Here is a 25,940-nt window from a genome sequence, read left to right as displayed (position 1 = left end):
AGCAGAAACACTAAACTTGCTGGAAGATAAGTGAGGTAGAACTCTTGAAGACATTGCCATAGGAAAAGACTCTCTGAACAAAACCTCAGTAACACTGGAATTAGCACAAAGAATCAACAACTGGGATCTCATCCTATGAAAAAGATTCTGCACTGGAAGAGAAATCATCAACAGAGCTAAGAGATAACCTACAATGTGGGAAAAATTTATCAGCTGTTCCTCCAACAAAAAACTATAATTTAGAATATATAAAGAATTTTTTAAAAATCAGACTCCCAAATAAAAAACCCCAATTCAAAAATGGGCATCAGAAATGAACAGAAATTTCTCTGACAAAGAAGAATAAATAGCAAAAAAAAAATGAAAAAAGTGTTCAATATCACTGGTCATTCAAGAGATGCAGGTGAAAACACTGAGATTCCACCTCACCCCAGAAAGAATGGCTGCTATCAAGAAATCAACCAATAACAAATGCTAGCAGGGTGTGAGGCAGAAGGAAACCTTCTCCATTGTTGATGGGAGTACAGACTGGTGCAACCACTGTGGAAATCAATATGGAGATACCTCAAACAACTAGGATTAGAGATTCCATTTGACCCAACTATTCCTCTGCTAGGTATCTTTCCAAAAGAATTAAAATAATCATACCACGGTGATATGTTCTCACCCATGTTTATAGTGGCAGAGTTTGCAATAGCTAAAACTTGGAAACAGCCCAATTGCCCATCAACTGGAGACTGGATAAAGAAGATGTGTGTTGTTTTTTTTTTTATAAGGTGGAGTACCACTCAGCCATAAAGAATGAGAAACTAGAGACATTTATAGCTACATGGATGCCCATTGAGTCCACACTCTTATGTGAAATAAATAGGATGCACATCTATAAATGCTAAACAGTTTCTCTGGTGTGAGAAACTGAAAATGTAAATAAGGATCAAAATGTTTAATTGATAATGTGAAATAGGAAGAAAATGTCTAAAAGGGAATGTGAAGTGGGAGGGGGAGGGGAAAGGAAAGATATGAGAAAATGAAAAAATGGAAACAAAGTCTAGGTAAATAGGGAGAAGTGAATGGGGTTGAAGGAAAGGCAGGTGCCAAGATATATCATGTAAAGGTGCAAGTTCCCAATGATGAATGTCATTAAATTGTACACCTAAAATGTAAAAATGAACATAATAAAAAATTAAATTTTTCTCATTTTTCTGCTTTGCATTTTGCTCCCAGTTCTGGCTGTATGATACCCATGCACAGCCTGAATATTAGACTGCCTTTTAATCTCCTCTGCCAGACCAATTAGTCTACTGCCCTTAGTCTCAGTCTCTCCCAAAGCCTCAGGACATGAGCAAAACTAGACAATTTTCTGCCAGAGTATAGCACACATGGAACCTAACACAACTGCCAATTGAGTCCTTGTTCTATAGTGAAAGCTTCTGAGTTTGGCCTTTGTTCTCCGCATACCAATCAGTTTTCTGCTCTACAAACCTCCGACCAGAATCATCCATCAGGCTCTGATTACAGCATTCTAGGACTGCTGTAGTCCTCATTTCCAAATTTTTCCAAACTCCTCTCACAAACCAATTCCAAACCCATGTGTAGTCACAGAAAAAGCCCCACTTCTCTGGCACTAATTTTTTTTATTAGTCCGCCCTCTTTTTGCTGCAACAGAATACCTGAGTTTAATTTGGCTCACAGTTTCAGGGAATTCAGTCCACCACTGGCTGTCTCCAAAGCCATCATGGTGGAAGCACGGCAAAGCAAAGCTGCTTAGTTCGTGGTGACTGGAAAGCAGAGCAGAAGAGCAGCGCTAGAAAAGGAGGAGTAAGGGACTAATCGTAGATTGTCAAGCCCATATTTTTGTGACCCACACAGACACACCCAGTGTTTGCTCCGCCAACTTCCCAGGAATCCCAAAGTCAATTGAGTTACACTCCATCCTAACCACCACATCGTGAGACTGACAAGACTTACTCCAAAGTGTGTATTGAGAACTAAATAGGTTAATGTTTGTAAAAACCTAGAAGAAATGCCTCTTTTAGTGGCGTGCACTCAATGAATGTTTTCATACCTGCAAGATTTATTGCATTTTCAGGGTAAAGTACAAGAGACAGATGTTTACAACTATAGATTTGGGGAAGGGATGTTCTGTTGGTTCCCCAAAATAATACTGGATGCTAAAAAGAAAATTTTTTAAGTGACTCAAAATGTATTTTTAAACAGATTTAATTTATCTTGCATGCTATCCATAATAGCACTAAGAATAGAACTAAGAAGAAAAAGATATAGATACATTGTGATTTATTACCAATATAAATGAGTACAAACAAAATCAGTTTGTAGACACAAACTCACTGAGAAAACCTTTGGTATGTCATGGTAGAAGAGGAAAGACCTGAGGTTTGGCTGGTCACAAAGGGAACATTCAGAAGGAGAGATGTGAAAAAGAGTTTTCAGCAATTTTCCTTGTTCCTAGAAAGAAATGATCATATTTATCATAAATTTATTATTTTGACAATATCCACCATTCATTTCCCAGAGCATTCTTGTTCGTTGACCTTTACTCTTTCAATAAACATTTTTTCAGATACTTACTGCTCTTAGGCACAGGCAAAGGGAACACAATGACAGAAGTACATTAAAGTGAGAAAGACCAAATACTTATTCCTTAAAAAGAAAATGATACATACTAAGAGATCTGTGTTATCTATGAGGATGAGCCAAGCCATTCAAACCTGTTCTACTCAGATGTAGCATACACACTCATTTGAAGAAATGAAGCACAGAGCAAGTATCAAACATCAATTTAGGAAAAAAAAATCTGATGCCAAAAAAAAAAAAAGGTTAGATGTTTCACCAATACTTCCTCTTTTGTGTCTAATGACAGGAGGCAACACATGTAGCCTATAAACATTTAAGTTAACCCTGAATGTTTCAGCCTTTGGACTCAAGCAGAGGAATGCCAGCCAGCTAGATCCAGCCCCAGTCCTGTGAAAGTCACGAATGCTGACTCAGATAACATCTTCAGTTTCTCCCTTGCATTCCTCCGTGTCTAGGGTGAACTCCAATGGCCTAGGGGACTCCTCCATTGGAATAGCATCTCCCTGCCCCCTGCTACCTTCCTTGGTCTCCTCATGGATGGAGTGTGGCAGGCAGTCCTGTTCCGAGTTACTCCACACATAGCCAGGTAATGTCACATGGCTGTCAGGCAGTCTGCTGGCAGTCTTGGTGGGTTTGCCAGAGATAAGCACCATGCGAGTGCTGGCTGCCATCTGTGACTGGCTGCTGGTGCTGTGAGTCACAGTGGTGAGCACTGAGCCGTATCTGTGGTTGCCACACGGTGGCGGCCTTTGCCAGTCAATGGACAGATTCCACCTACTCCACATCTTCTTCACCTCAGCCTGAACCTAAACCACCAGAAACATGTTGTGTGTCAGAAATAACAAGGGACCCTTCAATCTTGTTACAAAGATGTTTAAATTACAGTAATAATCACTTAATGTGATTCCTCTATGTGCCTGGGACTCTTGAGATGCATAGCCTCTCAACCTCAAAAAAAACTTCCAGATGGGTGCTATTTTTGGAGATAAAGCAAATACAAGCTTATGGAGAGTCAAAGGGACTTGTCCAAGACCACTTCTTAAATATAAGTTGAAATGTATCTAGTAGAAATACCTCACATGGGATAGAAAAACAAAAAGAGGATTCCAGTTGTAAGAGAAACAATGAAACAGAGGCTCTATGGACTGCAGAACTCTTTGCACACAGCAAGTCCATCCAGACCCCTGTCCTAAAGAGACCTGACCTAACTTTTGCATGGCTTCCATGAGCAGACGGTTACATCCCTAGGATGATCCCAGACTTATTAAAGTACTGAAGTTCAACACTTGCCAGAAAGTTTACTATTTGTTCTAGTTAGCGCACCTGATATCAGATTCCTGATTAGAACATTCACCAAAAAGGGCTCATGTCATAAATATGTGGTTCTGTCAATTTGGAAGCTTCTCTCACAAGGTTGGAGAGCCATTCCTTCAAGTTGTAATCCTCACAAGAAACCTAGCTTTGACAACTCAGCTACAGACACAGCTGGTCTAACTGAGTAAGGAAACTGCAACGCCCACACCCACCCCCGCTGTGAAAGGTATATGATAGCTGTGATCACAACTATGTTGCTGACTCACTAAGCAAGAGGATCTTGGGATCTTGGAAAGCCCTGCCAAACCTCTCTGCTCCCCTTTAACCACCCCTCTGCTTAAGTAACCATGCTTGAACTGCTGGCTATTTCCCTGAGCAACCAAGGCTGCTGTTTCCCCTTCTCATAGAAACATAAAAATGTAAGTAAACTGCTGTTCCAGGCAACAGAAGTCCCTTGCTGAGTCTCTGGCTAATAAAGTCTATTTGCTCCTTCTCTGTCTCTAGGTGGTCTGTCCTGTCACACTTCATAACTACATCCACATGGAATGGCTCTGTACGTTTTCACTTCTCTGACTCTACTGAGCTCCTAAAAGCTTTCCAGCCCTTTCTCCCTTTAAAACATCCTCTTGCTCAAATCAGAATGCACTCAATTCTTTCCCCTACTCTCAGTTACTAAAGAAAATTCATGTCTCCTTCAACTAATGGATGGGTCTTTGACAACAGCTGAAGCTGAGGAATGGTGTGGAAGAAATTCACTTTGAAATGTAATGGCCACACTATAATTAGCAGAGGCAAACTACAGGAAAAGAAATGAAAGAAGGTTGGTAAGATAGAAATACATGTGTTGCAAATGTGCTTTTAGTTAGGTGGGGCTTCTACTGAAGATTAAATTGTATTACTATTGCACATTTCCAGAAGGAACCTTTTTTAAGTTCCAAGAGAAGCAGTAGAAAGCTGGAAAGCTGATTAAAGCAACAAATTTCCACTTGTTTATCCTGGTAAAAAATAAACACCTGTACTATTCACCCCTGCTGCAAAATAAGGCAAAAACAATGCAGAGGTAACTCAGAAAATAAACAGGTTGCTATCTAATTTAACCTCTTTCTGTGAAGACTGGCATAGCATCCCACAATGCCAAAAGCCTAAATGTGGTCAGAAGCATCCAGTGATCTAGCTCAATAATAAGTGTTGAATTGCAGCAAGTTGAAAATCTGAGAAAAGGTGACAACTCATCCAACAATAGATGTTAAACATTACAAAGTAAAATGTGCCGTCCAATCTGGTCAGTTCTCTTTGGTCCTAAAGGTAGTAAAACTGTGATATCATTAGCTTGTACCTTAAAAAATAAAATGTTCTAATGGATTTGTCCCAGGGAAACTTATATTGAGTTTTTAATAGAATTTGAAAATATCAGTATTAACTAGAATACAAAATTCACTGTCCATGTAAGTATCAGTTTGTATTTCAACAACTTGCTTTTAAAGAGGAGACTATGCAAGTGAGTTGACATTTAACAGTGATAAAGCCTTGGCTTATTTACATTAATTCTCGCTTTCTCAAAATAATTTATGATTAAAATATCTCCCTTTCCACACTCCATTTTGCCATATAAATCCTTGAGTCTTCTAAAGAAATTTAGATCACATTATGCTGGCCATTTATAAGCTGCTATCTTTCCCCAAAGTCCCTGTATTGCAAACTTCATCTCCAGTAGAACAGAGTTCGGAGATGAGGTCTATGCAGGTATTTAGGTCTTAAGAACACCACTCTTATGAGCAGATTAATGTCAATTCAGAAAATGCTTGCAGTAGTGAGTTTGGTCTCTTGATTTGCTCTCCAGTGATTGTGAGCACTCTTGCCTTCTTGCCTTCACCATGGAATGACCCATCTAGAATGCCTTTGCCAAAGGTGGACTTTCCAGCTTTTAAAACCATAAGAAATAAACCTCCCTTCATTCATTATGTATTACCTTGTCTCAGGTATTGTGTTACAGCAGCACAAAATACACTAAAATACAAGCTTATCTGAAGCCAGACCTGTCACTTTTGGAGGGCTCCTTCAAACCTACCTCTCCATTGCAGTAGCAGTAGACAATAGACACAAAGAAACCCTGCAGAACAGAAAAGAATATGACCCACTGACAATTCATGAAATTCATAACGTTAAAGTATCTCGTGTCAAATGCCCAAGTTTAAAAACTGGTATTTAATGATTCGTTCAGAAACTTATACAAATTATTTTCTCTCCTAATATTTCCAAATCTTTAAATTCATATTACATTTGTTTGAGATCTTTTCGTGGTGTCAGCTACACCAAATAAATTAATAAAATGCTCTAAGATAAGGAAATGATTTCTATTATTCCAATTTCATTTATATTGCCACTCATAGATCACATAATACCCATGCACTCCTTGGAAAAATATATTTGCACTCTGTGAGTGCTACAAACTGAAGACATAAAATTCCAAGATAAAAACACAAAAAAATCTTTTCACTCATTCAAAAAATCTCTATTGAGCCCATACAGTGTGCTAAGAGTTGCTCGGCATGACAAGGGTCAACAATGCAAACAAAACAGCTCTGGAAGAGAAGAGACATGGACCAAATACAAGCAGCCACATGAGAAAGACAAGGTGATAAGGTTAAACTGGCAAAATAAATGCTGTCAGAACGTTGGAGTGGATATATTAGATGAGGAACTCAACAAGGCTTCTTCTCTGAGGGGGTGACATTCAGGCTGGTTTGATTGGCAAGAATAAGAAAGCAGCTGTGTTGTGTAGTGATTAGGGGGAAAGCATTGCAGGCAAAGGACGCAGCAAGTGTGAGCTGCTTGAAGAACCCAGAGTGTGGAAGCAACCCTGAGTTTGGGCGGCTAGAACATGCAGGGATCCGTGGAGTAAGGTGTAAAAAAGTCCATTTCACACATAGCTGAAGCTGTCAGGTAACAGCATTCAAATTCTAGTCTGAGTGCAACAGGGAACTTTTGTATATTTCTGGCAAGTAAGTCATTGTATCAAATTAATGTTTTTAAGATCCTTCAGACCACTGTGCATGGGCTACATTTAAGGATGCAGTAAGTGGCAGGGCAGAGGTTCATCCATGTGAGAGATGACAGTCATCATAGTTCAAAGAAGATGAAATGTGTGTGATAGGTCTTCTCTTTTTTGTCTCCTTTTTTTCCACATCTTCCCTTCCTTCATCTTTTACTTTTATTTTTTTCCATACGCAAAAGCAGGGGTCCCTTCTCTGCATGAGTTACAGACTTTATAAAAATCTGCTGCTTATTTGAGGGCCAGGCTTACTGATATGAGAAACAGCACCAGAGCTGCCACTGATGGGGTCAGACAACCTGGCCTCTGCAGGAGAGATCACTACCAACATCAGAAAACAGTGCCCTGTCATGGACCCTGAAGGTGGGTACATCAAAGCCAGAAACAGAGCAGCGAAAAAAGTTTCCAGGGAAAACAAAAAGCCTACAAGGGCTCAGTGACTAGGCAGGAAAGTTTACCTGAAAGGAGTTAAAGAAGAGCTCGCAGTGCATGCGGATCTCCCACCAAAGCCCAGTAAATGAGTGCGGCTGACAGATGAACACTATGTAGTGCACACCAAAGACCAGAATCAGGACCAGTGTGGACTTGGCGAGTTTCCTGAAAGAAAAATAAGACTTTTATTTGATTAATCTTGAGTGCTTTTCAGTAGAGGCAACTGGAGAGAAAAATTGAAGCAGTACAAACAAGACCTGACTCTCCTCTATCTCTTTGGATCCTACCACTTTTGCTAGTTATTGTTTTTGTTTGTTTGTTTGTTTTCTGTTTTTTCTCCTCTTTCTATAATTTTCATACTAAATCATGTAGTTGGTTCTTGCTATTTTTTGAGACAGACAGACTTATGGGAAAGCAGAAAGAAAGCTGCTGCTTCCTGCCTACCATGCCATGGCTATTTTTCTTTGTAATATCCCTCGGCCATGCCCACCTTGTCCAAGTTGTCCAGGGTAGGCTCAAACTCATGATTATCCTGCCTCTGCTTGCCCAGAGGCATGTGCCAGCACATATATTACTATGATTAGTGTCCCTTAAATCTCTCATCTCATTTGCACTCTTCTTGATTATAGGATACTATTTTTATAAAGTAGTTAAACACCATTTTTCTACCATGTCTTTTTTAGATCTAATGCTTGTGACTGAAATAAGCATTTCCTCTACTTACTTTAGTTGCCCTAACTTTGAGAGGCATCATTTGATTTGTTTTGTTCACCTAAAATTTATCTACTCTTATAAATATTTTACATATTCATATGAACTACCTGTGGTCAATTCCTCCCGCTTTCTCATAGTATTCTCCATCAAATTCTATAGTAAACTCTCTATAGTTCTATTTTGTCAATTCTGTTTCTCAAAACAATGAGTTGGCTGACACTATTAACCTTTTGGCTGGTAATTCACATACATTTTCTTGTGCATTTGGAGAAATCCTGGTTTTAAAATGGGATAATGTGATAGTTAATTTTACACAAATTTTAAATGAAGTGTTAATTACATGAATAGAGGAATACCTAGAAAGCTGGTAAAGCATTATTTCTGCCTGTCTGTGAAGGTGAATCCTGACATGATTGGTGTGAAGTTTGTACACTGAGTGGGGAAGATCTGCCCTAAATGTGATTGGGCACCATCCCATCAGCTGGGGGACCAGACAGAACAAAAAGGCAGATGAAAGGTGAAATTGTTCTTTCTCTTCTGGAGCTAGAAGACACCTTTTCTCCTCCTGTTGGACATCAGAACTCCAGGTTCCCAAGCCACTGGACTCTGAGACTTCTACTAGCAGCTTCTTGGGTTTTCAGGCCTCCACTTTGGACTTAGGGTTACACAATTTGCTTCCTGATTCTAAGGCTTTTGGACTTGAAATGAGCTGTGCTATGGGTGTCACCCTATAGCTTCTATAATTTCATGAGCCAATTCCTCTAGTGTTGGGGCACAAGAGGATGGATAACCAAAGCGCTGACTCCGAGTCCCAGAATGCTGGTTCTCACTGAGGCACAAGTCTCCCAAGGGTGATGTGCTGGAGCCAAGTCCCTTGGCCTACAAACAACCCCTAATTCCTTCTTTGTTCTTGTTCCCATTTTACACTCCATTCTGGTCATAAACAGATGTTGTTTTATCTTGATGTTATGTTCTTAGCTTGAACAGTGTGGATCTGCTTGTCGCTTCTTGTGACTGCTGTTTATCTTATTCATGCCTCCTTGTGACTGAGGTTAGTTATCAAACCATTGTGATCGTGCTTGTGTGTGTGGCCTTGAAACTACTATATAAGACCCTGTGTCAGAATAAACTTTGCCATTAGCCATCAGCTTTTGGTCATTCATTGTGTCCATGGTCGTCAACTCTCTAGTAAGTCCCCTCTCATGTATCTATCTATGAATATCTTCTATTTATCTGTCTATCTACCTGTCTGCTGCTATATCTATCTGTCCTATTGATTCTGTTTCTCCAGAAAACCTTGACTAATATGAATGGGCTTACTCTAAATGATCTCTAACAGTAGCCACCTCCTATTATTCATGCTCTTGCTAATCCTTTCTTCCTGAGTGGGGCAGGACCAGGGACTTGCTTTAGATAGACTGTAACAAAGACAATAGGATGCCACGTCTGTGCTAATGTTGCATAAGACTATAACCTCTATCTTTCTAGAACACTCTCTCCTTTGCTTCCTCAAGAAAATTAGCTGCTGTGCTATGAGCTGCTCTCCAGGAAGGACTATGTGGTGAGAATAAGTGGTTCTGCACCATATCCAGCAAGCAACTGAATCCCACCAACAGTTGCTTTGTTTTGTGTGGTTAGGGCTTTTTATCCAAAATGAATTGCCCCATGTGGCTTTTTTCTTACTCATTTCACAATTTTTTTCCATCTATGAATTATTTCCTCTTTCTCAAACAATCTAATCTGTTCTCTCTAGCTTTTCCTCCAGGTGTTTTAGTTATTGTTTATTTTGCCCTTGGAAACAAGCTGAGTGAGTTGAGATCACACTAGACAAAGACTAAAGAGAACTGCATTCAGATTTTGCACTTGATTTAACTACCTGTGTGATTGAATTTTTTTCTTTGAAATGATGGAATGGGGCCAAGAAGTCCATAAGAGTTCTTATATTTTACAGTTTTACTAGGAAGCATCGCTCACACACATTCACTTTCTTATCACAACCTTTCTTCCAACTTCTATAGAATGTGAAGAATCCCACAAAAATCGTATTGCAATGTCTAATTTAGATGGCTACAGTTGCACATTCACTCTACCTGGTTCTCCTCTTCCTGTCTTATTTCTCAACAGTTCTTGAACCATCTGTTCCTCCTGGCTCAGTGCCATCCATCTACCCTTCATTCATAGTTTTCCCTGTAGCCTCTGGCATTTTTCCTCTGCTGTTCCTCATGCTCACTCCTCATAACTTGTATTACTTACAGTGACTCAACTTGAAAAATTCTTCTTTAAGTCCCTTTTGTTCAAGACAACATCCCTTAAAAGCAATGGGTTTCTCTGACCCAACTGATTTTTCCCACTGTTGGACCTCCTTTTAGGTGTTCATCCTCTTCCTAAACCCTGACTAGTAAGAACTGTCTTTGCATGATTATATAACTGGGCACAATACTTTGAATGCCTTCAACACATTTCAATTCAATCTAATCCAATACAAAGAGCCAGCATTAACTACATTTGCAAAACCTTAAAAATCTTGTCTAACCTCACTTTGAAAAGAGAATTACATTCCCTTCTTTAAGATGAAGTCTAAATCCCCCTAGAGACTGCATGTCCATTCATGTAAGAGTGGGCACCCTATGATCCTGGGCACTAATCTTTTTTTCAATGTCCATCTGGTCTAGCACACTTGCAGCTTCACAGCTTACCTCTGAAAAGGCACAGCTGTCTACTGGAGTGATTTAGAGATGTAACAATGACAGTGGTCTTCTGGTTTAATGGAATACGGTGATGGTTCTCCCATGTCCAAGGTTAAAGTTGTGAGAGGAATCCAAAGGACTCACATGATTTGAAGACTCAGAGAACTGTTTAGAAAACAGCTGCCCAATTCTTGTAGTTTTTGCCCTAGGTGATCTCTCCACAGATAAATGGTTCAGGAAATTCTCTAATTTTGTTTAGATAATCAGATCTAGCTAATAAAATAAAATTCTATTTCTCTTCAGCCTATCTTTATCCCTACTTAATCTTTCTCTCTTTTCTAAGCACATAGCACTCTATACGTGCATGTTCACTGATACTCTCCTACTTTAGCAGAGAGATTAAATCATTCTCTCCTCTCCTTTGTACTAGATTGTGGTACAATGAAAGCACTCAGTGAATACAACAGTTACCTATTTATCACATGGGCCTGTTGTAGCCTCTTCTGATATTGCCTTATGTTAGTCTGATAATCACCATGTGAGAAAGCTAATTATTACCCCATTTCTGGTGAGGACAGAGGTCCAGAGAAGGAAAGTACTCATCCAAAATTACATAGTAAGTATGAGGCAGCCTTAAAAATTGTCCTCTTTAATATCACACTGCACAGTAAGCATTGGCTGTATTTTTAAAATAATGAACTTTAAATGTGATTTTTTTTTAACATGGAATGGAAAATCAAATTAACCAAAACATTCAAATATTTTTTTTCATTCAATCTTGCATTTTTTTGTATCTCTTGTGTTTTCTGCTACTGTCAACTTATCTTAACTGTGTAAAGGCACTGCACTGTAATATAAAAAGAGGGGAATGTATTGATTTTGTTGTTAAGTCGGATAGCTAACATCAATTTTGTTTTTAAATAACTGGCTATAAACTGGATGTGGGGGCACCTGCCTATAATCCCAGTATTCTGGGAAACTGACACAGGAAGATTCCAAATTCCAACCCGTCATGGGCAACTCAGTGATTTAGCAAGACTTATCTCACAATTAAAAAGGGCTCAAGATATAGCTCAGTGCAGAGGTCCTGGGCTCAACCCGTAGTACCCACCCACCCCAAATTTCAATATGTACTTATAGATGTATATGTACATAGAGGTGGGAGAGAGAGAATTGTTTCTACAACAGCATGTAAATCTATAATTATCTCAAAATAAATTTATATTAGTAAACTTTTTTTTTGGTACCAGAAATTGAACTCAGGTCCTTGTGCCTGCAAGGCAGGTGCCGGAACCACTGAGCTAAATCACTGGCTATATTAGGAAACTATTAATTCACTTCCACTTTAAACTATAATTTCAATTAATGAGTTCCCTGTATTTTTCAAAAGTCTTTTCCTATATTTGTGTAAAGCATTGCTTAGCTGGAGACAGTAACTTAGCTCTGAAAGATGTTTTTAATCTTTCAGAAAATACTGCATGGAAATGTGCTTAATAACTCCTTCAGATGTCAGCATTTGGAAATTTTATATATTTTAATTGTCTTATTTTAGAAAGGTTAGTCAAAGCTAATAACAGAATGAAATATAAGCTTCAAAGTATGAAAACAAGTGGATATAAATTTAATATTCAGCCCTCATGATAGGAATATCAGTGAAAAAGGAGCACAAACTTCATATTTTTAAATCTACTTAAAAAGTAAGGCTTGAGAGTTGGGGCCGTAGCTCAATGATAAGCAATGCTTAATATCTGCAAAGCCCTGGGTTCAATCCCAAGTACTGTATAAACAAACAAAACAGTGAGATTTGATAATCTAAGGCCTCAGAAACTGAACACTGATTTGAATTTTCAACTTTCTGTCAAGTAGATTTCCATATTTTCTTTCTCTCAAAAAAAAAGAGTAATTCTCTACTACATGTTATACATGACTTAAATATAGAAATGCTAAGGATATTCAAATAATATTAAAGTCATTCCTAAAAAGTTACTAAAAATATTAAATATATTACAGCCTGGTAAAAATATGTATATATTTTAAAATTACTTTCCTTGATTCATGTTAGTCTAAGACTGTTCTAATTATCAATTTTAAAACTTCTGGATTATTAAAAAAATACTACAAATTCTGAATAGTAGCTGACTTAAATTGTTGGTTTGGAACTCTGTTCAATTGTTTTGAGAAGTAATCTCCTATGAGTGAATTCTAAATATTATCTAGTCTATAATATTTTAAGATAAATCACCCCTTGTTACCTGCAACATTTCTCAAATCCTTTGGGCAACTTTTTCCTGAGTGCAGGTTCATATCACTCAGGACTAGAGAAATACGTAGCTCATATTCAGAACTACAGAAATAAGCATTGCTCAAGCACCGTTGCGTTCTTTCACTTTATGCAGAAGTACAAAAGGCTAGTTACATCTTCTATTGCTCTATCACGCTTTGGCCTCTGTCTTTACCAATGGGATGGAACATGAGACAAGCTATCTTAGTACAGTATAGGTCTTTTGCTGGAAACCCTTAGGCATGATTTATATTATAATATTACTACTTGCAGCACACTAAAAATAACTGGAGCTAGCAGCTCTGGGTTTGTTCACACTGTACTCGCTATGGAGACTCCCGGTCATGCCCGCACTTTCCACTGCTGAACAGCAAATGGTGCCCACATGGTGAAGGGGGAAAAATCACCAGAAAACTCTGAGAACGTTTCTCAATAAAGATCAAAATGCTGACTTAGGACTGAGACCCCTCTGTGTCTGAAGCAGCATTTCATAACAATGTGCAGCTGGGAATTACTAACTTAATGATTATAAAGACTAATCTACATCCCTCTGATACTGCCTGTGTATGTTCAGGTGGAGAGAGGCCACTATTAGAATCTCCAAAGTGTTCATTGAGGCAAATGCACACACCTTTAAGATAGTTCTGATTGGTGACTATTAACACTCAGTTTTCCCACTTTCATGAAAGACTGAACGATAGACCTCCTTTAACCAGTACATTTTAAAACTCTTAAAAATTTATAATTGCTGGATGCCAGTTTGATAGCAGAGTTGGACAGAGTAGAATAAATAAACTTTCTTGTTTACTTTCAGTTATGACATATTTTTAAATGAGAATGAAATTGCCTAAGATCATTGATGAAATTTTCCATGTTTCATATTTTAAAATATCAACTTGCTGAGAGTTGATAAGAAATACATTTAGGATTTAAGAAAAGTTTTGGATTATTTAATATGCTGAACACATATACACATATCAAAGAGATAATATAATTAGACCAAACCAAAATGCACACTGATAAATCTAGTCTCTGAAAGACATTTTAGATAATCATTTTTTTACTTTAAATATAAAAGTATTTTTTACTTTTACTCTAAATCTTTGACTTTAAATATTCTAAATACCCCAAATACTTCCTCTCCTAGTATCCAGTCTGGAGTTACCTGTATTGCTTTCTCATGTCCTGCCCAACTGCATTGGTCTCCCAAATCTTGGTGGCCAGAACTCTAACAGTATTCAGAAAAAGAATAAAATTCAACTGAAAGAGAAGATAATATTACAAATTATTAAATTAATCTTCAAGATTTTTATAAAAATTTACACTATTCAAAACTAAAGATTGCCCACTTCATAAATGTGGATGAGGGAATCTTAGATAGGACATTGGAAGGTTTACTGATTCTTGACTTGGCTTCAGAAAAACACAAATAAAGGTTAAAAAAAACTTCAACACTAAAAATCAGAAATATCTGAGAATAATCAGACAGGAAACAATTTCCAAACCAGAGTTCAGATGAAACCCTGGGGCAGAACTTTCAGGACAAGAAATAACAGTTATTATATAAAGGTAATTATATAAATGCCCTATCTACATTTAATTAATTCCTAGTTTCTGTCCACATCTTTAGAATGAGGAAAAATAAAGTTGCTTGGAGATCTCACCTAGGATGTAGGAAAGGTATTTGACAATGTATATTAAGACTTCAAACTAAAAGAAAAAGATGCTATAAAAGAAAACGCAGTGTAGGAGATAAATTGAATCTGATGTGTTAAGGATGTGGCCACATAAGAGACAACCAAGTTCTGTGTTTTAAAAATGGAGTCAGGCATGCTAGTGGGGTAAGTCCTTTTACATTCAAGGGCCTCAAAGGTAAAGAGAAGAAATCCACCATGTAGAATAAAGAAAAGGTCTCTGGAGATTACACAGAGATGGGAGCTTGGGTTCCCTCATTGAGGGAGAAACCTCTGTTCAGAAAAGTGCTAAAACTTGAGAATAATAGGAATGTAGCTCACCAAAAGGCATGGGGTCAATGCCAGAACAGGGCCCAGGAAAGAGAAGACATTGGGTTCTGCATTTCCAAATGTAACCTGACCTGTAAAGACTTCAACATTTCTGGACTTTGGAGAATTTGGGTTATTGGGTAATTTTATGTGCCTGAGTTATCAATTCAGCCGACAGTTTGCATCAACTACAAATCCCCTGCTGCCCTATTTCCTACCATCCTACCATTTACTGCCCCACAGAGACCTCTCCACAGTTTCACAACTTGTAAGCAGGTAGAAGAAAGATATTTCTAAGCTAATCATAGCTGCCATTTCTTGGAACACTATGTAAATCCCACATGAGTATGGAACAGCCATTTTTCTTATGCTCGTTTATTACATATAAAACTTCCAGTTTAAAGAGATTAACTGATTTGGTCTGGGCTAACCAACTATCAGCTGAAATCTGATCTTTGTGAGTTCATATTATGAATTCTTAATCATAATCTCATTCCTTCCCTTCAGATAGATAAAAAGATGTAAAACATGAGAATTGTGGATTTCCATCCACTACAACAGGCTGCTCATAGACACAGTCTTTGTCTACAAGAATGTGAGATCTCGTTCATCTATCACATGGGTTGACTTTCTGAATGACTAAATTTGGATCATGTCCAGTGTACGTGGGGTGGAGAGTCTGACAAGCACTGATGCTCAACCCCCATGTAAAGCACTAAGTGGTGTAAACTGAAGCGGGAAGAGGTGGGGGAGCAGTGTGGGCTGGAGCTTGTCATATATCGTTCCACATTTCTTAAAAAGGAAGAATTATAAATGACTTCAGAGGAGGCAGCCTTCAGTTCCACCCTACTAAAATACCCAGAACCAAGGACTCTCAGGTCAGAAGACCACAGATACTAAAAGTCCCCTGAAATTTGACTGGAAGAAATATACATCAATTCATTCAACTGTTTCATAACTGGGAAGACAAATTTAAGGACAACTAAATAGGTTTCAGAAAGAATTCAGAAAAGCTAAGATTGAATAGAATCTGCTGCCTTAGAAGACTGATGAACATTCAGGCATGCACACATACATATTGAATATATAAAACTAGTTGGTTAAAATTCCATATGATTATTCTGAATAATATAAGAAAATATAGAATATAGGGTAGTGAGAAACTAAGTTACTGGGTACTTACTATTGTAAATGCTTTGAATAAATTGATTCTTTAGTCTTCACAACTGTACAAGATAGTTATATTACTGTCTTCATTTTCCAAATGAGAAATCTGAGGCACAAGTTACACAAATTATAGTCGGCAGCACAGCTAGCAAGGGGCAGAGTCCCAGGGCATCCCATGCAGCCTGTGCCTACAATGTGAATTCTTAACCATTTTGCAATCCTGTCCATCAAACAGAATTGCCTTGAGAGCTGATGGAGGTACAGAACAAAATATTTTTGAGACCATCATAGATTAACATCAGATTATAAAGGACCTAAAATATAACCACATTTTAAAATCAGCATTAGGAGAAGCAAGCCTTAGATCCAACAGAGCGATGAAATGAAGTCAACAACTTGGAAGATACTTGAAGAATCCTCCCATATGCATAGAAAAGAGCAAAGACCTGTGTGAGAGGGGTAAAACGCTTATATAGAAGACATGGAATTGAAAGTCAATATGCAGATTATTCTTTTTCTGAAGGAAAGATCAGGACAAATAGGGCAAATCAATACAGATGTAAGAGAAAAAAATTTCTACACTGAAGAAAGACCTTGCAGATGGAAAAGTAGCATGATATATTGGACAAGAGGAATCAACAGAGAATAAGGCCAAGAGGATGTGTCTATTATTTTACTGATTCTATAATTTTATTATTGTTATTACTATAAGGGAAAATCATTAGAGGCCTTGAAATTTCATGTATCTTCCTTCAAGCTCTACTTCAAGCAAAATACAGAGAAAATAAAGGGGAAAAAAGCAGGGAAGGTATGGTAGTAAGCATACCACTAATAAGTATTGAAGTCAATAGCATAGAGTGAATTTTGTGTTAGTATGGTTTTTAAATACCACAAATAGAGAAAGCAGATTCTTTCTGAAAGACAAATAAATTCGTAGATTTGTTCACATTGATCACAATGAATTAAACAAAGAGCTAGAAATTTCAACCAGGAAGCTGTAGCTCCTGAAGCCACCCACTCTGAGACTATCCTGGGGTTCCCCTTGCCTGCCTCCTTTTCCCGACTCCTCCCCTCATAGCCCCTCACTAGGTCAGCTCATTCTATGGCTTCAGGCTGAACATCACATTTTTTCAGGAGCTCTTCCGGACTCCCCGAACCCAGCGCAGTACTTGACGCACTGAAGTATTTGCTTTACCAACTACACAGACTGAGCAGAATTTGGTGTCCACCTCCTCCACCTTGCACCTCCATTGCCTCCCAGTGTGCCTGCAATTTTCTGAATGCTCAGGGAAGACTTACTAAATGACTAAGTGTATGGATGAATGAATGAATGAGATACGCCTGATCTAAGCATTGCTTACATTGGAGTCAATCGGCAGCTCTTCCTTGCTTACATCCATTTTAGATATCTCTCCCAAATGATATAATCAGAAAAAGAAATCAAAATGCATCTATAGGAAAGCTGACAGTTGAAAAGATTAATAAAATGACCTTTCTGCACCTGAAATGTTCATCATTGCCTTCAGATGAACACTGAAAGGAATGTCTTCTCCTTGGTCCTGATTTTTCTTTTCAAGGGAGGGGTTTCAACTGATACACATATTTTCCCTCTTCCCTTCCCTATCTTTTCCCCATCCTTGGAGGAGATGGATTGGTGTATTTGGTGAATAAATATGGGAAAAGATATCAAGAGTATTGGAGGCAGCTCATCCTCCTTTCTGCCAGGGACTTGCAGTGAGCAGATGGTGTCCGGTCTCTCCAGGGACAGGAGCTTGTCCTTCCACATTTTGTGCCTGGCTAGAGAGGCTTTCACTAATTATGAGCCTCTTCAGCAGGCCCACTTGGCTAACAAACCTAAAGTCACATCCTCCAATGCAGCCTCCAGTAGCAACTTGGATTTTTTCATTCTCCCTCGACCTATTTCATCCTAGAACTTGATTTGTTTAAAATTCAGGCAGCAAAGGAAGCTATGCTATGCTTATTTCCTCTCAGAAACCCTCTGAATACATCCTGTGCACACATCTCAGATACTGGCTTATTTTTCAATATCATAAGCATAAATATTTTTACTCTGTTTTGTGCAAAATGGCAGTAAAGGTTGAACTTTTAAATGATAAGCAGTAAACTTCCTAATCTGTATCAAACATTTTAATTTGATCAGCTCTATGACAAATATAAAGACAAAAGTTAATTTGTTGTCAGTTGAAATTCAACTTGTAATTTAAGGACAGGATCTATGGTAAATGTTAGATCTTTAGTTTTACTTGAGGTTCTATTCCTGACTGATTTAGGAAAGGAAAGAAGTTCTGGAAGGGAGATTTTTCTGTGTGGAGAAAATCAATTTGGTATTTGCAATTCTGTCAAAGATTAGAGATTAGCTTTTTTTTCATTTTTTATAAATTCCTTCTTTAGCAATTGTCTCTCTCATCCCCATCCTCATTTTTGGTGCCTCCTTTAATAACAATTAGGGAAAAATGAATCACTGGTCAAACCACAGAGAGAAGCTTGTACCTTCTTTGTCTCCTTTTCATATTTTGAAAAGAGCGCTGGATGTGATATTTTTTAAAAGTATCATTTAAAGTTTTTCCTGAAGGCTTTTATGAGAACTGTCATCTTACTCCTGCCAGGACCCTGTGAGATAATTTTTGACAGATATGTTGAACAAAACATTCATAAAAAAAAGAAGCAGGGGCTGTTTAATAATGCACCCTACTTAGTATTCAGCATCCTGAGGATTCACTCCTTGGTTAGTCATTCAAACAAGAGCATTACTCACATGATGAGTAAGCTCAGGATAAACATCATACACTGTCAGATGCAGAGATTAGTTCTTAGCTTGGATATACCATGGTACTATGAAGTAAGCATCTAAAAGCATGTAAATATATGCCAATAAAAAGTGACTCACAAAAGAAATAACCAGTCCTGACCTTTATTTCCTAATATTCACTAACTACAAACTCTCATGGTTACATCAATTCTCTGAGGGCTCACTCAAAAATCAAAATCTCTTCAATGGGGTTGTTAGATTAACATCAGACAAAATATTACCAAGATGCTGCCCAGCCTGGACATTCTTTGATTCTGCCCATGGCTTATTTTTAAGGAGTTACTGGAAAATGAACTACTGCCTGCAGACAAATAACCATATAAGTTCAAATGTCTCAATGAGTGACTAGCCCTGATATCCAATTTCAGTTTTGGTGGTTTTTAATGCCAAGTGAAAGTTACTCGAAGGCTAAGTTCATTACCCCCACTCTAAAAAACTTGCTTATATGTTTCTCTTATAAGAAAGGTGACTCTGGAAGAACTCTGTATCCTCCTAATATAAAAGATATGTTTCTTTTTTATTGATGACAGTATCTACCTCTCTTTCTTTAAAAAATAGTTCTACTTGGACATACACATTTTAAGTCAATTAAAATGAAGCAACACATGGTACAAGAAAAGACCTTGCAGCTTCAAGGCAAGCCTGAAGAGACGGATTCTATGAGAGGGATACGAGGAGTGACTCCCCTCAGAATAGCAGAGCCTAGGGACTGCATAAGGGCTGCAGAACGGATGGCCTCCTTAGTTACTGCCGTTAGCAACTAATTTGCAGTCATTCACATTTTAATGCAGTTCTCTGGAAGACTGCACAAAAGTAAAGTCCCTCAGAGAACACTGTAAAAACCTTCAAAATATCATAGTGATGTCAGAGTCCATCAGATAGGACCATGCACTGCAAAATAAATAATCAGTGTTTCTGTTCAGTAGATGTCAGCTCCTCTCAACAAGTTTGTATAAATCATCCACTGCAGTGCCTCCAGTTTTATTTTCAAAGTGCAAATTTAATCAAATCTTTTACCTGTTTCAGCTTCCTCCACGTCTCACCACAGTATTAAGAAAAACTCCCAAATACTTTTATATAGACTAGGAGTCCAACCATGGTTCTCCTCCCATACGACTTTACAGTCTGACTCCCCACGTTTCCCATAGAAGTGCTCTCCAGCCGGAAACAGGAAATAATGCCCATCCATGAATCATCCATGCCTTGGCATGTATCTCTAGGCCAGGAAAACGTCTCTACTTTTGGGTGATTTATACTTCTTTTTCATACCATTAGCTCAAATCTTACCTTAGTGTTTGCTGTTCTCAACCCTCCAGTCTTATCCTAATTCTTATCTCCATGATGGGAATAGATAGACTTAGACAAGCCTGTGTGGACCATGACATGTACCCCCATTTCTGTTATTGCTACCTCTACTATTCCCATGCTTCTATTCCTAGTATTACCATTATGACTACTGCTGCAACAGCCATCTGCTTATTGAGAGCACTAAGCACTGTACGCTACACTCAGTACTTTACTGCACTAAATAATTTATTTCAGCCTTCATAATAAGCCCTTCAAGCAGCTATTAAAACATTCAATTTCTTTTTTTTTTTTTTACAAAACTTCGACAAAGAAGGGCTAAATAAAGTAAGGTCAACAGCTGAGGAGAGTTAGCACCAGGGTTTCTGTACTTCTTCACACAACTTTCAAGTCTACTCTACCAACTACTGGGCCTTGTGCCTCCTCCACTAATGAGCTGTCTGACCTTGGTTATAAGATTTATTGCTTGTAGATCAACAACTTAACAAAATCTAAGAGCTCTGAAGCCCTACGATCCCAAGTTAAATAATTCTGTAGGGGCCAATATTTCAGTCATACCTGCAACTGTAATAATAATATTGATATACTCATTTCAGTCGACTGTGAAGGAAATTACTTCAAAGATGATTGTAAAGTATTTGCAAATGATGTTTAAAATGTTTGGCATGCTTATCAGATAATCTTATGATGTGTTATAACTAACCTATCAAACATATATACATACTTTCCATTTGTTCAATACTTTCTGAGCACCAACAAGTAGCAGATATTCTAGAAGAAAGAAAAGGAATCAGCCCTTCCCACAAGGCAGTGCCTAGAAAGATAGAGCTGTACTTAAAATACAATAGAGTTTACTTTTTAAGGTGCCTTAGCCAGGCACAGTGTTGCACACCTATAACCCAGAACTCTGGGAGGCTAAGGCAGGAGCATCACTAGTTTGAGCCTAACATGGGCAACTTAGAGACTTAATAAGACCTTGTTTCAAAATTTTTTTAAAAAAAATTTTAGATAGGAGGGGTTGAGGATGTAGCTCAGTGCAAAGGCCCTGAGTTAAATCCTTAGTACTACAAAATTAATTAATTAACTAATTAAATTGATAAATAAAATGCCTGATCACAAGAAACACAACTAATGTCCCATAAGCACATGGACACTCACTGGTCACACTGGTCAGATCCTTTAGAATAATTTTGTACTTCAGTGTCAGTGTAATTTGTCTAGTTTGCTGTTCTCCGGAGGAATCACCTGGGCTGAAACTTTTATAGACAGGTAAATTAGATACAAATTAATCTGCTGTCAGAGAGGGACTAAGCACTTCAGAAAGGCAGCACAAAATATAAAAAGGCTTCAGCAGATAAAAAGAACACTGAGATTCCATCTCACCCCAGAAAGAATGGGTGCTATCAAGAAATCAATCAATAACAAATGTTGGTGGGGTTTTGGGGAGAAAGGAACCCTTCTCCATTGTTGGTGGAAGTGCAGACTGGTGCTACCACTATGGAAATCAATATGGAGATACCTCAAAGAACTAGGATTAGAGGTTCCAGCTATCCTTCTGCTGGGTATCTTTCCAAAAGAATTAAAAGACTCATCTACAGTGATATATGTCAACCCATGTTTATAGTGGCACAGTTTGTAGTAGCTAAAACTTGGAAACAGCCCAGTTGCCCATCATTTGGGGACTCGATAAAGAAGATGTGGTTTTTCTATAGAATGGAATACTACTCAGCTATAAAGAATGAGAAATTAGAGTCATTCATTGGAAAATGAATGCATATTGAGGATATACTCTTAAGTGAAATACATAAGTCATGCATGTGTAAATATCAAATAGTTTCTCTGCTGTGAAAAACTACATTGGTACATAAGATCCTAATGATATAACTGACAATGTGAAATCAGAAGAAAAGGGCTAAAGGTGTAGGGGAAGTGTGAAGGGTAGGGGAAAAGAAAAAATGGAAATAAAGTATTTGTAAATGGGGAAGGGAGGGGGTGAAGGGAGGGCAGGGACGAGGGGAAAAAAAGAGAACCAAGACCTGTCATGTAAAGGTACAAGATCCCAATGATGAATGTTACTGTACTGTATACCTAAAATGTACCAATAAACTCAATGAGAAAAAAAAATAAAAAGGCATCAGAATTATGGCTAGAACTAAATTTGAAGACTGCCTGGCCACAGAACAGAAACACAATATCCAGGCATACAAGATAAACAGAAACTTGAGATCATATTGTGATTAGCAACCCCTGGTCCAGTGGATCCAGTCAGCCATCACACACATAGGTAAGTGACCAGGACACCTGGACACATATTCCCCTCCTTTTCCAAGGATCCCCCTGCTCTTCTCATGTGCCCTCTTTACATGACTCATTGCTCTATTGAACTGATGTTAGTTAAGTGACTGTACTTGTAACTTCATAGATTGAGTGTAGCTTGACCCATGTCATATCCATGTTGCAATTTTGCTGTATATATTACCCCTGTCAAAGGACCCTGGCAGCCACCCACTGAGGTCTCCTAACTTCCTTCTTTGGTTTATAACTTTATTCTTTAATGTTGTGAGATCACAAACTCACATTCAATATCTAACAGGCTGAGGTTATATTTTTCCACATCACTACCAATGTGATCCACACTGCCTGATTTTATTCTGGCTTCGGCGCCTTATAAATGTATAACCTAAAGCAAGTTCTCACCTTTCTTGGATTCAAATTGAGAATCATGAAAATACCTATGTAAAAGGTAATTGATGGCTAAGACAAAAAGAGGTTCTGAGCTTTCCTGAAGGAAAGCAAGCACTCAAAATATTTATTCACTAAATGATTAATAAAATGTAGGAGATTGACTCTGTTAAGGGACCAAAGAAAATACTTTTTGGTAAAGTTAAAATCTGAGCAAGTACTTGAGAGGCAGTTTGATGACCTAATAACAGAAAAATAATAAAGTGATGGGTGAGTGGGGAACAGTAACATAGGAAGAGAAATGTAAATGAGGACAAATACTGGAGTTCCTGGTTTCTTTGCTTAACCTGTAACATCTTCTGTACATGCACCAACTCCTCACAAAGAATGTAAACATTATGGAATGCAGATATGTCCAAAAAAAAGAAAAGAGGAAGGGGATTAAGTAATGGATACAGAGGGGAGAAGAGAGGGAAGGAAAGGGAATGAAAAAGGAATCAAGATGCATTACTTATGTGCAACAACTCCACCCAAGGGATGTAATATTATGTAGTAAAGATATGTACTAATAAACTAAAATAATTTTTAAAATATTAAAAATCTCACATTTCTACTACTATCAACCCTTCTAAATTCCATATTGCCAGCATCTTTGAGGCTATCTCATAAATACCCCAAATCAAATCTATTCAGTTTCCCCATGTGTATTTCTGTTATTTTAATTCTTTTCAGCCATCATAGTCCCTATATTATAGACAGCTAAATTAGGTAGAAATATTATAGGTATATAATGTTTTATAAATAATATAGGTAGACAGGGCTAAATTTATTGTCTCTGTTTTAATATTTAGATCTTTAATCCACTTGGATTTTAGTTTAGTGCATGGTGAAAGATACAGGTCTAGTTTTTATTTTGACAAGTTGAAATCCAATTTTTCCAACACTATTTATTAAAGAGGCTATCTTTCCTCCAGTGAAGATGGTTGGCTCTTTGTCAAAGATGAGGTAGCTGAAAATTTTGAAGACAACCCAGTTTCCCATCAGTTGGAGACTGGATAAAAAAGATGTGGTTTTTGTATAAAATGGAGTAGTACTCAGCCATAAAGAATGAGAAGCTAGAATCATTCATAGGAAAATGGATGCATATTCAGGCCATACTCTTAAGTGAAATAAATAAGACACACATGTGTAAATGCCAAATAGTTTCTGTGGTGTGAAAAACTAAAAGTGTAAATAAGATCCAAATTGTATAATTGATAATGTGAAATAGGAAGAAAGGGGCTAAGGGGCTAAGGGAAGTGGGAAGGGTAGGGAAAAGGAAAAGGGAAAAGAAAAATATGAGAAAGGTAAAAAATGGAAACAAAATCTTTGTAAATAGGGGAGAGTGGTGGGGTGAAAAGAGGGCAGGGGTATGGGAAAAAAATGAGAACCAAAATCTGTCATGTAAAGGTGCAAGATCCCAATGATGAATGTAACTGTGCTGTGTACTTAAAAAGAATCAGAAAGCTCAATGAAAAAAATAGATGAGGTATCTGAGTATGTCAGGAGTTGTTGCTGCATCTTCTACTCAAGAAAAAGGCCAAAACTGCTATACAGATTCAATGCAATCCTGATTGAAATCCCAACAGTATATTTCACAGAACTAGAGAAAATACTTCAAAAATTCATTTGGAATCAAAAGAGACCTAGTATAGCAAAAGTAATTCTAGGCACCTGAGACATGGCAGAGGGTATCACATTCCCCAACTTTAAACTATACTCCAAAGCCACTGTGGTAAAAACAGCATGATACTAGCAAAGAAACAGACCCTAGGGTCAGTACCATAGCAATTTATTTAGAAGAATTCATAGAACAGGAGGAAGCAAGAAACATAAAAGACCAGGAAATCCAGCCCCCTCACTCACCTGATAAAATGCAAAGGAGATAAGGGGCAGCCACATAAGGACACACACACACACACACACACACACACACACACACCTACACATATACACATGTATGTTCTCACTTTAACATCAGATACATACATGTTCCCCTTATCTAATCATTAAGTCTAAGCTGCCTTCCTATAAGCCTTCCCCCTTCACTTATTCATCACAAAAGGACAGGAAAAAATAAAATAGCTAGGAAGAATGTAGTCAGATTGCCCAGGTTAGGATCAAAGACAGCCAATAAAGCCAATCAGACAGTGACAATCAGACATGGAGGATGGAAAAATCACTATTCCTAAATAAAAGGAGCCAAAGAAGGAAGCTTGGGGGTATTCAACTCTGATGTCCCCTACTCTCCCTCTTCTTTCCTTTCCATCTTTCTTCCAAATAAACTGTCTTTTTATTGTAAACTCTGCATCTTTATTTAATTCATTACTGAAACTGAGAGTTACATTCCCAGCAGTTTCATGTTCCAGATGAGGAGCAATGTGTACATCTCACCTTCCCACAACATTATACACCAGGACAGTCTTGCTATATACTAGGAATATCTTCAGGGGAAAACTTAGTCTTTATTCATATACAATACATCTTGCAGTTCAGTGGATAAAACAGACAATCAACTATCAGAAACATTACATGGTGTGATGGTGTTGAGAAGGAAAAAAAATCTTCATTCTAAGGATTCTAAGAGGTGACATCATTTGGATTGAAAAGCATCAAGGAGGCGACAATGATGATGTGGTGTTCAGGGTGAGGAAGAGAAAGAAGCATATGCCAGTCTTCCAGATGTACACTGAGATATGTGAACAGCCTGACTAGGGCAGAAGTGGACAATTCAATGAACTAGCAGGAAAGCAGCATACCGGTCAATGTATAAAGGGGTGTAAGCAGGGTACACTGTTGGGAATGTTAGAATTTATCATAAGGCATCAGGATATGGATC

At 37.9% G+C, this 25,940-nt stretch overlaps 1 protein-coding gene across 1 annotated transcript in view; it reads right to left on the bottom strand.

Annotated features, from left to right (window-relative positions):
• Positions 1-2,945: 2,945 nt before the first annotated feature.
• Pth2r (parathyroid hormone 2 receptor) overlaps positions 2,946-25,940 on the bottom strand; it is a 119,931-nt gene continuing 96,936 nt past the window's right edge. The window contains exons 10-13 of the mRNA XM_010616205.2: positions 14,241-14,335; positions 7,420-7,558; positions 5,978-6,019; positions 2,946-3,401 (exon numbers count right to left, since the gene is read on the bottom strand). Of these exons, the coding sequence (XP_010614507.1) occupies positions 3,006-3,401; positions 5,978-6,019; positions 7,420-7,558; positions 14,241-14,335 (672 nt within the window). The 3' untranslated portion in view covers positions 2,946-3,005. The remainder of the gene's footprint in view (positions 3,402-5,977; positions 6,020-7,419; positions 7,559-14,240; positions 14,336-25,940) is intronic.

This window comes from Fukomys damarensis, unplaced genomic scaffold, assembly GCF_012274545.1.
Source record: "Fukomys damarensis isolate Sample0158 unplaced genomic scaffold, DMR_v1.0_HiC HiC_scaffold_16, whole genome shotgun sequence".
NCBI classification, from domain to species: domain Eukaryota; kingdom Metazoa; phylum Chordata; class Mammalia; order Rodentia; family Bathyergidae; genus Fukomys; species Fukomys damarensis.
Note: the sequence above shows the minus strand (reverse complement) of the source record. Positions and strands in the feature narration are given on the sequence as shown.